The sequence below is a fragment of the Ambystoma mexicanum genome, chromosome 11, assembly GCF_040938575.1.
Source record: "Ambystoma mexicanum isolate Mex_15411 chromosome 11, UKY_AmexF1_1, whole genome shotgun sequence".
In the NCBI taxonomy this organism is placed as follows: Eukaryota; Metazoa; Chordata; class Amphibia; order Caudata; family Ambystomatidae; genus Ambystoma; species Ambystoma mexicanum.
The window spans coordinates 1,477,127,873-1,477,142,182 of NC_090934.1; the positions used below are offsets into that span (position 1 = coordinate 1,477,127,873).

The window sequence follows — 14,310 nt, forward strand, 5'->3', positions numbered from 1 at the left end:
CCATTGAGTTTTGTTCCTTGTGTCGAGACGCTTAAAATGAGCTTTGTACGGTCCTTCTACGACCACATTGATGATTTGCCAATTTCAGGCAATCGTCTCGTGTGAAGGGGCTGGAATCCAGGGAAAGGGGTGGCGTGTGCAAATGCCATGCAGCCAGTAATGTGCGGAAGGGCCTTACGGGTAACTACAAAATGTGGTGCAGATTGGTGGAACGGTGTGGAATTTCTTTTAGGAGCTGACTAACAGAGTTTTGGCTTTATATATACAGATCTCTATATTCACCACCGCTGTAATGAAGTGAACAGTACATGCAGACTTTTGGTGAAAAGAGCAGTCTTGGTGAAGAACGAAGGTGTGCAAGTTCAAGAATGTCTTCTAAATTGAATACTGGGGTCTTGAATGTCACTGGGGCAGAGCCCATAGAAGAAGCATGTAGAAATGTTCCCCTCCCCAGCGCATCTGCTCCCCTCCCCCGCACACCACCTTAACTGCGATCTGTCAAACAGTAAATGGACCAGTAATGGCAGTATGTTGAATTGCATATGCAATTATGATTCAGTAATTAGTCTTCATCGACATCACACATTTTGTGTAGAATTAGAAATCCTCAAAGGCAATTGCTCCTGAGGAAGTGCTTAGCCTGAAATTCGTCGAGCTCCTATTTTAAACTTTTTTTTTTCCTTTGTTGATTAAATAATTGTAGCGGGTGTTTTCTCTGTAATTGAATGTCGATGAAGACTAATTGCTGATCAAAATTGCATATGCAATGCAACATACTGCCATGACTGGTCCATTTACTGCTGACTGATCTCAGTTAAGAAGGTGTGCAGGGGACGGGAGTGTTCACCACTAAAGAACCCTATATTTCTACGTTAAGTTGAACGGCTTTTAGTGCCAGAGCTGTGCTTTCCTTCCCCTCCCCCACTACCAGACACTCCAAACATCATTGAACATATTTCAGAAGTTGCTTTGTGGCCCTCAGAAGGCAGACACTGTAGATGACTTCATGTTGTCTTCGGGGGCTTCACTGCATTAAGCCGGGCTTCTGGGCGCTTTTGAGTGCGCCAAGAAGGTGGAGGGAGCTGGTTTGACAGGATTCCGCAACGTGGTGCAATTTTGCAAGACTCCATGGCTCGAGTCTTGCAAGCGCGCGTCCCAAGCGGTGATGCGCAGATCCATTTGTTTGGTCCGCACAACGGTTGCTCGGTGCTGTGGTTTAATTTCGGCAGCGAGCTGGCTCGATTGGGTTCAACGGAGCATTGCAGTTTGGCTACAGTTTGAAGCTCTGAAACCAGCAGGTGATACCGAGTCTGAGAGCTTGGAGGTGCTCGAGGACTTCTGCAATGCACAGAGAGCCAGGGGGGATACTTCTTGGATCCCTGGGGTGCTTGAAGACCATGGCTAGTGTGTCTGGGGAAAGTGGAGTCCATTGTCTGCCGTTCCCAACTGGGAAGGTTGTCTGGGGGACACACTGGCAGGTTTGCCATTTCAGCAAGCAGAGCTCTGGGTACCAGTGTCCTGCAGCCGTCCGGCTATATAGCAGCCAGTCCCTTCCAATGTTTAATAGTACAGGGACTCCCTACTTGGAAACCCAATCCCTATCGCCACCCCCGTGCGGAGAACTTGGAAGTCTTATCCCAACAAGAATCCAGCCAATCCTCTTTAAGGTGGTTTCATTCCAAGCTGATTTATCAATGGTGGGTTGGGGTGGTCTCACACCTTTTTATTAATTGTGCAACAGCTGACATGGACATCATGCTAGCGACGGCTCAGCGAGGTGACCTAGGGGTCAGGTGACCTAGGGGTCAGAAGAATAGACCACTAGCACCTTGGATTGTTTAGTAGGAAGTACTGCCCACCTCGCTGAGCCGTCGCTAGCATGATGTGTCTCCTCGGAACTCTCGCTGAATGGTTTTTCCGCCACCACATGGGTCAGTGCTCCAGGAAGCTCCAGCCCCCTTTAGTCCGCCTTCTCCTTCCTCCCGATCATCTGTAAACCTAAAGCCCTTCCTCCTTCTCGCACTCATTGTATGTAGACGCCTTGTTCTTGTGTCCTCCCCTCCTTTGCTTCTGTGATTACCAGTGCTCACTCCCCACCTATCCTTTGCCCCCCTCCCAGTTCAGCATTGGCTGTTTCCTATAGCACCCGCCTCCTTGTGCCACCTGCGCCACCCTGGCCAGTTCTGCTCTTATTCTCTCCTTTACAAGTGGACTTTCCTCCTCCACTGCCAACGTCATCTCTTGGCACCTCTGCCACACCTCCTTCCATCACTCTCCACCCTTCCAGCCTTTTTCCAATTTTGCAGCCCACACACCCAGACTGGGCTGCTTAGTTTCTGTGGGGAGCTCTCTGCTGCCCCAGGGTGGGATTCTGGATGAGGGTCTGCACCCGGGCTTGTAGGCTAGAGTAATTTTGTCATTGGTCGAGCTCCCTAGGGTCCCCACCCTGGGTGCCACCTGGTCCGTGCACTGGGGGCGGGATTGGGACTTGTGTAGCTTTTCCTTTTTATTTTTTTTAGAAAGTGAGTGGCTGTTGGCGAGGTTTGCAATTCACAAACAGTTGCTTTGCATTTCCAGGGAGTTGCAGGGGTCTTGCCAATCGTGTCCTCTTAAGATTTGAAGGTCTTGACTCTCTGACCTGAGCTGAGGAGGGTATAGCAGGTGGGCCTTCCTGTCTACAGTGCCTGGTGGCTCTGGGTGACTGGTCCTGCCAGGCAGCTCCGAGTCAGGGAGAGTGATCGGTGCATTATCCCGTCACGTCAGCCACTTGCTGAATGTGGCACCCAACCCACGCAGTCCCTCTCAAGGAAGTTTCCAGAAGTGGGCCACACGGGACTTTGCCGCAGTGCCCATCACTGCTACGTGTGTTCGAGTCTGAATTACTATCTGTAACTAAAATGCTTGCTTCAGGCAATCGGCTAAATGATGGCTAATGGATTTCCATTGGGCAGGTGACATCCGTGCTTTTTGGCGCGCTCTTTCTGCCTTCCAACCACCCATCACCACTGCTTAGTGTGACCCAGATTTCCAAAAAGAAAAACCGGGACGACCAACAACATAAAAGGGGGACTACCCCATCGCAGCCCACTAATTACCACCCCTCCCCCAACACGCCCCCACAGCCACCACCCAATCCTATTTCCAGCACTTCTCCTTTCTATAAACTGTATATGATCTCATCTGTGCAGACAGGCGTTTGCTCTGATTGATATAACGTGGCTTGCTGGACACACGTTTCCAAGCCAGTCTCTGTGGCACAGGCAGTACGTGTTGTGATTTGTACCTGAAAGGTTGGGGGTTCGAGCCAATCCGCCAACTTCAACATTCTGAAAGTGTTGTGAAAAAAAAGTACAATTTTAAAACCCTGGATGGGGTTTCTAAAATGAAAAAACTCCCGGGACAGAGGGTGATTTTCCCGGACTGTCCCGGGAAAACCGGGACGTCTGATCACCCTACCACTGCTCCCCGTTATCGTAGGATGACCTATTCTGTGTATCCCTTTACCCACTCAAAAAACAAAACACGATCTGAATTGATCCTCCCTGCCCCCACGTGAATCCACCAAATTCTGAACCAGTGCGTTATGGAAATTCTTAAGGCAACTAAATGGCACTTGGGAGGCATCGCTGCGCCCCTCTTTGCATCGCTGCGCCCCTCTTTGCATCGCTGCGCCCCTCTTTGCATCGCTGCGCCCCTCTTTGCATGGCCGCGCCACTCGCTGTACATCTCTTTGTTGTAGAAAGTAGGATTTCCTCAACCAGACAGTGGGTGTCCCACCCTAACCCTTGAAACTGCACTCCTATACCAATCCCTCAATGCCCCCTGCAGAATGTGAATGCAGCGCGTGTACACGCATTCACATTCACACTCACACATTCCCACACACACACACGTTCCCACACACACACACGTTCCCACACACACACACACGTTCCCACACACACACACACGTTCCCACACACGCTCCCGCACACGTTCCCACACACGCACACGTTCCCACACACGCACACGTTCCCACACACGCACACGTTCCCACACACGCACACGTTCCCACACACGCACACGTTCCCACACACGCACACGTTCCCACACACGCACACGTTCCCACACACGCACACGTTCCCACACACGCACACGTTCCCACACACACACATTCCCCCACACACACACATTCCCCCACACACACACATTCCCCCACACACACATTCCCCCACACACATTCCCCCACACACACACACATTCCCCCACACACACACACATTCCCCTACACACACACATTCCCCCACACACACACACATTCCCACACACACACATTCCCACACACACACACACATTCCCACACACACACACACACATTCCCACACACACACACACATTCCCACACACACACACATTCCCACACACATTCCCACACACACACACATTCCCACACACACATTCCCACACACACACACATTCCCACACACACACACATTCCCACACACACACACATTCCCACACACACACACATTCCCACACACATTCCCCCACATACACATTCCCCCACATACACATTCCCCCACACACACATTCCCCCACACACACATTCCCCCACACACACATTCCCCCACACACATTCCCACACACACATTCCCACACACACATTCCCACACACACATTCCCACACACACATTCCCACACACACATTCCCCCACACACACACACACATTCCCCCACACACACACACACACATTCCCACCATTTGCGCTTTGTTTTAGAGGAAAATGTTCAATGGCAGAGGTGCCACCCGGACCCATGGCAGCACCAGGCGGTCTGTGTAGTTAGGGCCCCTCTTCTCTTTGGAGGAAGTGCAGAGTGTGGGGGGGGGGGGTCATGACATGTAGGGTTTGGGTGTGTTTGTTGACTCCAGCATTGGGTTGTCTCAGAGGGGCTGTTCCTTGAATGCAGAGTTGGGGCGCTATGGACTTGTGAGCCCACAGGATGGAGGTTGGTGGAGGAGCGGGAGAGTGATGTTGGGAGTGGGGGGGGGGGCGGTTGGCGGGCTCCAGTGGAACATGGAATTTTGTGCCGAGTTAGTGATTTTAACGCTAGTGTTTCCATGTTATCACTTATGACATACAGTGCATCTGGTTGGTGCTGTGTCCCCCTCCAGGGGGCACCCATCTCGAGTCCCGCTTAATTGGACGCAGCGCAGTTGTCCTTCTGTGCTAAGCGTCGTCTAATTCTAGTGAAGTCTGACCTAATGGATGACCTGCATGGAATGGGACACGCATGCGCTAGTCTCTGGGAATGCTTTGAAGGGACAGATCTCTCCAATTGTTTAATTCAGTATTTTTCTTGTTTAGGAACAGCGAAAGGCCAGAATTTGCTGCCTTTGCACGCCGCCTGCTTCATCGAATCCAGTCCCATCACTGCAGTTTCCTTGTTGCCCCATGTGACTGCCGAGACCACCCACATGAGCTCCATGACTGGCCGAGATCTGCGGGAACACAGTCTGGATACGGAGAGACCCCGCTTGTCTGGTGAAGGCGTTGGAGGCTTTTCACCCTGAATTGTTCACCACCCGAGACCGCCCAACCTTCTCATGGAGCGAACGCCTGCTTTGCTCCTTGTTCTGTGGACCTCTGTTAGTGGACTCTCGCTGTTCGTTGAGGTGGTCCTGGGACAAAAGGTTTACACAAACACGTGGGCGGTGCAGATACCTGGAGGTCCGGAGGAGGCACACCGGATAGCTGCCAAGTACGGCTTCATCAATCATGGCCAGGTCAGTGCATTGGTGGCAAGCAATGCCCGCTTTCCAGCATGAGGCTGATATGGGAGCGGGCAGATCACCTTGAGTGCAGGGGGGTGACATGCGCTTGTGTGTTGTTGAGTTGGGGGAGGTGGGTTGTGCACTTGTGCTAGGGACGCCTAGCAATGCCACTCTTGTTGTGCTTCACAAGCTACTTTTACGCTTGTTGGCACCAACTATAAACCCTTGTGAACCCTTGGGGTTAGAGTTCACCCGGGGCAGTAAATATGCTTCCTCCCTTTCACACAGAGAATCAAAGTTGAACTTTTATCCCATAAGGGAAGTAAATGATTTTCAATTTTGTAAGCTCTTGGCTTGAGGTTGCGGGCAAAGGGTTCTGGTGGTGGGTGCCCACTTGCATGTAGATTTGATGGTAAACACTTAACCTTGTTTCGGTTGTTGCTTGCATTGTGGACTAGTTGGACCTACAATCTGGGTGCCGTGTGCTTGAGGTTTTTTGTTTGTTTGTTGTTTTGTTTTGGATCGGCAGTAGTACCACCTAAAATGTTTTCTTGACAACCTGGCCAATTGTGAAATTATACACTTTTTATTTTATTTTTTTATTTTATTTAATGCTGGTCCTGAGAGGGACTTGTATATTCTTCGAGGTCTAATAAATGCTTTGGTTTTGCATTTTAGGCATTCTTGGGCAGTTGCATACGTTCTTGGGCAGTTGCATACGTTCTTGGGCAGTTGCATACGTTCTTGGGCAGTTGCATACGTTCTTGGGCAGTTGCATACGTTCTTGGGCAGTTGCATACGTTCTTGGGCAGTTGCATACGTTCTTGGGCAGTTGCATACGTTCTTGGGCAGTTGCATACGTTCTTAGGCATTTTGTACAGTAACATAGAAATCAAAGGGATGGGAGGGTTACAACTAGCCCGTGAGGTAGAGGCAGGTTGGATGCCAAGCAGCCCGAGGAGAGATACAGGGTTGAGCTTGCGTTGTTAGTATTTGTTAAACAGCCAGGTTTTAAGTAGTTTCTTAAACTTCGGGAAGGAAGCTTCGTTACTAATGTAAGCGGGAAGTGCGTTCCAAATACGCGGAGCTGCTGTGGGGAAGCTAGCGTTGCCTGCTCCCAGCGTTATGAGGAGTCATATGTGGAGATGAGTGTTGGCGCTGGATCTGAGTGTTCTGGTCGTGCTCTTGCGCGAGATGCTTTGGAAAAAAGCACCTATGCTTTGTGCCTGAGAAATGTAAAGTGTGGGTGCGCCACACACCTGTGGTAAACTCTAGGTAAAAAGGGGAGGAGAGCACACGCGATTCCTTTTTCTTTCCGTAGTGACTGTGCCGAGCACGGCCAGTAGACTCTAGACAGAGATGGAGGAGGCAACATTTAGACGCGTGCTCTTGGGGCCAGTACTGCTGCGCACTACGATGATGATGATGTATGTTTAACAATATGTGCTAAGCACCCATGACACGTGCACACGAAGCCTTTTCTTCCTTTATTCATGCAAATATTTAAGGGTGTGTGAAATCTTCTCAAAGCACATGATTGCATATCCTGTTGGCCTGACATGTTGCTCTAGGTCGCCGTCAGTGCGAGAGGTGAGCATTCAGCGACTCACTCGCCGGGTAGGGGTGGGTCCGCCATTGACCATCCTGGCATGTGTTGTCCACTGGTACAGTGTAGGCCTCCAAGCTAGGAATTTGTCGACTTTGGGTTGGTTACAGCGTAGATCCGGGCATCTGTATAATAACCATCCCGCGCCCCCCCCCCCAAGCCCCCAACCCCAGTGAATGGAGTGGCACCCCAGAGGCAGTTTGCCAGCAGGTCTCCGAGATCATTGTTGGTCATAAAAAGTGAGCCTTTTAGTATTTTAGTACTCCAATCCTTCTCTTAATTAGCAGGAGGGAAAACTCCAACCTTCGCACCACCTCCTTTCCAAAGCTATTTTCTCTCGCTTTTTGCACGTCTGCTTCATTTCTTCTTGCTGTGCAGCCGGGACCGTGTAGCTCGGAGCGAGACGGCTTCAGCAACAGGCTTCAGGTTGTGAGAGTCCACGTGGACCGTCAAATTCTGATTGCATTCGCATCAAGTGTAACCTTTCACCAGATGATCCCTGCAACATCAAACGCGCCTGAAAGCCCAGGGTCGCACGGCAAACCTGCTCGATACACTTGCTGAAAATATTCTGAACGCGTTTGTCTTGGAAGCAAGACAACACGGGTTTGAATCCTGATCCCGCGCTTGGAAATCCCTCGTTGGTATTAAGTGTGTTATAAATGAACAATTAAAATAAAATTAAGTACATTAATTTTGTGCGGCATCTTTAATTACTGGATGAAGTGCCGTGCCAACAAGTGAACGGGCAATCTGGACAGTTTGTCGCTCATGGCACTGAAGCTGTTGATGGGGCCAACCTAAAAATAAGGGGCACAATGTATGCCGTATTTTCTCTTCGGATAAACGGACTCCTCTCGGTGGTTCGGCCATTTTGATGGTCCTCTCTGAGATGGCTCCGAACTCTCAATGTGGTTAACAACCACTGAATAGGTTATCATGCCTTGTTTTTCCGAGAGAGGGGCGACAGCTACCTTTGTTGAACTCTGAGATTGCACTACTCGCAACAATCCTGGCATTGTGACTGGGCAGTGTCCAAGTGGCGAGGATTGAAGCTGATTCCAAGAGCGGCAGTCATAGAACCCTACACTGACCTCTTCCAGTCTGTTCCAATGGATGCAACCAGCTCGGGGAGGCGCAAGAACCGCAACAGCTGGTACTTTACTCTTCGATTACAGCAAAGAAGTTGCTGTGTACAACAGAGCCAAGTTGGCTCAAGAGCTACCTTGTAAACACGTGAAACGCGTAATCATGAAAGCAATACGAGAATACACTACGCAGCAGCTGCCAAACAACCCGTCTGTCCCGTCTACTCTGTGCTAAAAGAAACTAACTCGGGACCCAACCCAATTTTACCCTCAAAGTTTTATCTGATTAATTCTTTGGCTCTCCTGCCCTAAGCATCAGAGTCCTTTTATAATTCATGATTTAAAACCGAGGCGTCGCTAGGGGAGGCTGATGGGCCTATATCGCCAGGTCTTTTGGTTGTAGCCCCGGATAGAAGCTCGGGGGCTACAACCAAAAGACTAGCTAGCCCCGAGTCCCAACATGAGTGAAGCCCCGTATGTTTTTGCAGACCTAGCAAAACCTCAGAAGTATGGGGGCCAAGCCCTAGCTTCAGAAATGAAAACCAAACTCCAGAGCTGTATCTAGCAAGAAGTGGTAAAATTGTTGACGGCCGTCTCTGGCAAGATCTGGGAATGGAATACACTCTACTCTTCAAGTAGGAAGAGTAGTGTATGGGGTGGACATTAATCTGACCATTGCTAAAGGAACCCCCTCTAGAACCGACCTGGCTTCCTGCTGCCTTTTCCAAGCAAACTTCTGCAACATGTTGTGGTGTGACGGCTGCAGGGTTTTGTGGAAGCAAGAGGTTGGGAAGAAAGAGGTTGGCTGGTCTCATCCGGCAAAGTTTAGACCCTCCCGAAGCTCAAAGTGGGTTGTATGGCAGACAACGTGCGTTGGCTCATGAACCCACAAATTGTCGGGGGACTGACTGTGTTCAATCTGCAGCTTTCGACACTGTTGAGCACTCCTCCTGCAGGGTTGCAATACATTATGCGGGAGATTTAGGGGGCAGAGGCCTGGAATCCAGCCCTGGGTCGGCTGAGCTCATTCCTCTACAATCAAATAGTTTGCTGCCAAAAGTGGGCTATTAAACAATATATATTTATTTTAATGTTATGACGTTTTATTTCCTTTCGAGGATCATGCGGCCCAAACTGTGGTGTGTAGTTGGCCTTCGCTCTTTTGCCCTGGGTTTTCCCGGTAAGAAATGGTATTCTGGGAATTGCCTCTTAGTTTGTGTTAAATTGTACACAAGTCCCGCTTACAACCTATCCCTGTGACGTCGCCATGATCTGCAGTAATCTGGTGGCCCAGTTTGCTCGACTGGGGCAGCAGCAGTGTCTTTGTTTTGTGTAGAATACTGGGGCTTGCTGGCTTTAGTGGGCAGTGTGACCCAATTGTCTGCATGTACCATGTGCGCTTCCTTCCCACGTACCCTGCATGCTCCTACTTAGTTCAGTGTATAGTCCTTCCCGCTCCCAGCACCCCCTGCCCCCAAAGATCTGATCCATTGCACTTGGGCTCTTGCTGGATGGCTGCCCCCCACTCATTTCGGAGGAAAGCTTTAGCCCCTAGTGGGCACCCTGCGTTTGATCCCGGGCCAGCAGTTCCCGGAGTCCGGCTATCCTGGGATCGGCCTGTTCCCTCATTAAATATTAGCTGTCCCTGACGCTAATCTCTCTGGTGTGCGCGCGCGCGCATTCCTGCCTGTAATTGCTTGATGAGCTTCAAGTGAACCTGCGATTAATCGGGTACCGAGGCAGCCGGGTCCACTTTAGCGGCTTGGCCGACCGGTAGCAAAACTTTTTTCTCTAATTGCTCCTGCGTGTTTAGAATTAAATTCTTGGAAGGGGCTAAAGGTTAAAGCCCCCGCTGTGGGGATGAGGCGTTACTTTTCGCTACAACAGTTGTTTGCTGGCTTGGCCCAATCCTAGCCTCATCCTGCTGGTTGCATTGACAGCAGTAGTATTATGCTAAACCGCGTAATCTTACGTGTGATCCAATGTATATGCAGAAACTGCTCTGAGGAAGTGACGACATTCAACAAATGCCCTCCCCTTCCAACCCTCCTGCCTGGGAATCTTAGTAGGAGCCCACATCGGGCATCTTACTTTTGGTAAAGCGATGAGTCGGTCTAAGAAAATACAGATGTACAACCCAGCATTATCCATTCCGATCCAGAGACATTAGTCCAGACCTGGGTTTAATTTGGCATTCTGGGACTCGACAGTAGTGGCGAAAGATGCGAACCCTGGGGTACACCACACCCCAGTGGCAAAGAGGCCGACAAATATCCTCCCACTTTAGCCTGCAGCTGACGTTCAGATCAAGAGGGACCAAACCATTTAATAGCATGGTCCGAGGCCTTCCCAAATTTCCTTAAGCGTTCTCTGATGACGCTGTGGTCTACGGTATCAAATGCCACAGACTAACATCACCAGCAGGGCCATCTCGCCCTCAAATATCTGAAGAGGTTCAACCCAAACCGCGGTCGAGACTGTTACCCGAATCCCACCAGAAAACCAGATTGGTAGGGCTCTAATAGGGCAAACTTGTCAACATGATGCCAGAGCTGGACTGTAGCAACATTTTCCAGAATATTTCATGGCCATGGAAGTTCTGGCATCCGGTGAGGATTCTGCAAGTCGTTTTGATCCTGGCCGGGTTTTTTCAGCAAGAGTGTTAGGCTGTAATCTTTAAACCTTGATGGCACTAGGCCTTGGGAAAGGGGTGCATTACAGTCATGAAGCTGTGTTCTCCTCCGCCAAACCTTGCGCTGTACACGCAGGCAGCTCGAATAACGAGTCATTCTATCCTCATCCGGTTCAGAATTATTTTAAAATTGAAGAAATGCTCAGACTACTGGTGCGTAACGCCTTCGGGCTTGGGAGCATATGCGGGTGATATGTTTGAAATAGGCAGACGGTGTCCAATCTTCTAGAATTGTTTTGTTCAAAAAGAATAAATTAAAAGCGTTTGCTTGATTAATCCTACATTCACTCGGGCAAGAAGTACTGCTAGGATGAAATTGGCAATAACTAGTTCTCCAGACATGTTGACCGCCTCAATCTCAATAGTTGCTTGCTCAGGTCCTCCCGCTGCAGCAGCTTTCTTAATGTTTTCTAAACTATCTTCAGGGTGTTGTGGGGAATCTTGGACTCCTCATCTGTACTTTTTAAATCCAATTCTGTGTAAACCATCCTGAGTCCTGTTTTTTTTTTCTCAACTGTTACATATGCAGGTTTGCTGGCCAGGGAGACACGGTTGTGTAGGTAGTTTGACTTCTGTTTTAAACCCTGTCCACTGGGTTTCTGGATCAAATAAGAACTCTGGTCGTTTAAAAAGCCTGAGAGAACTGAAGCCTGTGGACTTTGGCGTAACCTTATGGCAGCCTTTTGGCACTCAAAATGGCTGCCATACTCTGCCCTTCTTGCAGAGCTGTGTTCCTGGTCTTTCAATGTGTTTACCTTGTTGACCACAAGGTCCTCTGCAGGCACCTAGATACAGCCGCGCACTTCTCAGAAGAAGCCACAAAATGGATCCAATCCTTCCTCAATAACAGGAGAATGAGAGTCTTCTCCACCACTGCGGCAGCAGACTCCATCCCCATTACATGTGGTGTGCCCCAAGGATCCTGTGTTTCGCTTACACTCTACAACATCTTCACTAAGCCCCTTTTCGATGATCTGGACCTTCTTGGTATCACCTACACTAATTATGCAGATGATACCCAGATTCTCCTACCACTTACCGGTGATTACGACAAGGATTTGGCCTTGGTGAACAGAGTGTATCTCATCATCCAGGCATGGATGGCCACTCACGGACGATGCCTGAATGATGACGCAACTGAAATCATCATCCTGGGCACACCTCCCACCCTCAAAAAACTGGGCCCCAACTATTCCTCTTTTAATATCGACAACGACCAAATCACAACCGCCCACGCGGTAAAAACTCTGGGTTTCTACCTTGACTCCACCCTTTCTTTCAACAAACAGGTCAATGCGATGGCTTCAGCAACCGCCTATACCTGCAAATTGATAAGAGCAGGCAAACCCTTCCTATCAAACAATAGCTGCATCACACTCGCTAGAGCGCTCGTGTTATCAAAACTGGACTACTGCAACTCGCTCTATATTGGGGCTAACAAGGAAGTCATCAAAAGAATTCCAAATCTGCAAACCAACGTGCTTAGGGCAGCACTTTGCATTTCCAGGAGAGCCCACATCTCTGCACTCAGACGAGCTAACAACTGGCTCTGTACTCAGGAGAAAATCCAACTAAAAGTTGCCTCTTTGGTCCACAAATGCCTTAACAACGCCGCACCACAGTACCTCTCTGCCAGATTCACCAGACTAAAACCAACACGACTTACTAGATCTGCTAACTCCAATAACCTATCCATACCTACAGTCAAACTGACTAAAGTCGGCGGCTGCAGCTTTCAGGTAAAAGCAGCTCAACTCTGGAACTCCCTACCATCCACCTTGAAGACTGACCAACCCTACCTCACTTTCCGACACAACCTCATAACGTGGATCAAAAATGCAGACACACTTTAGATCATCTACTGCCTGAACATATTCAAGCCTAGGAATCTCTGCCTAGGACCGTGAACACATGCTTTTACACTCCACACGCTGTATATTCCTGTATATTTTGTTGTATATCATTCTTGTTGATCTATTTTTGCCATGTGATCTTGTAACAAAGTTTTGAGCTGTTGTATAAAATGCTCCCGGTTACCCTTGGGTCTGGTGCGCAATATAAGTAATAAAACAAACGCACAACACACACCATCTGGTGGTAAGACCAAGGTAACAAGCTGACGTAAGGCACCATCCTGTCTGACGTATGTTTGAAGGTGACCATAATGCTCTTGTGCTTTATTTATTTTTATTTGAACATTGGTAACGTGACGAGTTCAAGTGGAGGAGGAAAGAAAAATGCGGTACAGGCAACGTTCTCTCGAGCCACGTTCTGACTCCTAGGCACACTTTGGTGGGGTCGGGGGGGATAGGGCACGTCTTATTAGAGAATGATTAGCATACACAGTCTTTTGGTCTCTAGCCTCAGCACCACCATTTTAGATGGGGAAGGCTCCTTTTAAAATGTGCCCTAGTCCCTTTGGTTGCCTTTCAGAGGGGGGACAACCAGTGCTTGCTGGGGGATAATGGTTTGGGTAGAGCAAGCATAAAATGTAAACCAAAGACCCCGAAAAGCTACAAGCGTCAGCGCTTGTCCTTCTATGCCATGGAGGTTGCCAACAAAGCGGACTCTTTGAAGTGCGTGAAGAGGTCATTGAGGCAGAGATGCCGGACGAGGGGTAGAAGACCCTGAGGTGATGGAGTCATCCGGACTCTAAAACAAAAGCGCACCATGAAGGTTCCTAGAGCCCCCATCTGTATGGAGCCCACCATCATGCAGTCTCTGGAGACTGACCACGTTTACCAGAAGGCTAAGTGGACCAACTGTCTGTATTTGTGCCGGAAAACACCAAGAGGGCCGGAACCCAATACAAGCATAAGGGCCTCCGTGCCTAAAGATTAGCCGAGCACTCTCGACGTCAACTCCTCTAGTACACAAACGGCCACAGTCCATTGAGGAGCCAGAAATCCCACACGTACGCATCCCCTCTGAATAAGCTGCCAAACGCTCATCCCAGCATCGTGCTAAAAAGACTGCCCCGAAACATGGTGCCCTCCACATCGCTGAAAAATGAATACTCCAGAAGCAGCTGCTGAAGTGGAACCTGGGCCGTTCTCAAATCCAAGGTGGAGCAGCAGCTAAACCGTGACTTTGGATACCTGGAGTCTTCTTTCCAGTCAATGGGGGGGATAACCTGCTATGCCCAACGGAGGACAAGTGGGTACTGTGCACT

The 14,310-nt window shown here is 49.5% G+C and overlaps 1 protein-coding gene across 1 annotated transcript in view; it reads left to right on the top strand.

Moving 5' to 3' along the window:
• The window catches only part of FURIN (furin, paired basic amino acid cleaving enzyme), a 369,732-nt gene that overhangs the window by 31,220 nt on the left and 324,202 nt on the right, over positions 1 to 14,310 (top strand). The window contains exon 2 of the mRNA XM_069625185.1: positions 5,346 to 5,764. Within this exon, the coding sequence (XP_069481286.1) occupies positions 5,585 to 5,764 (180 nt within the window). The 5' untranslated portion in view covers positions 5,346 to 5,584. The remainder of the gene's footprint in view (positions 1 to 5,345; positions 5,765 to 14,310) is intronic.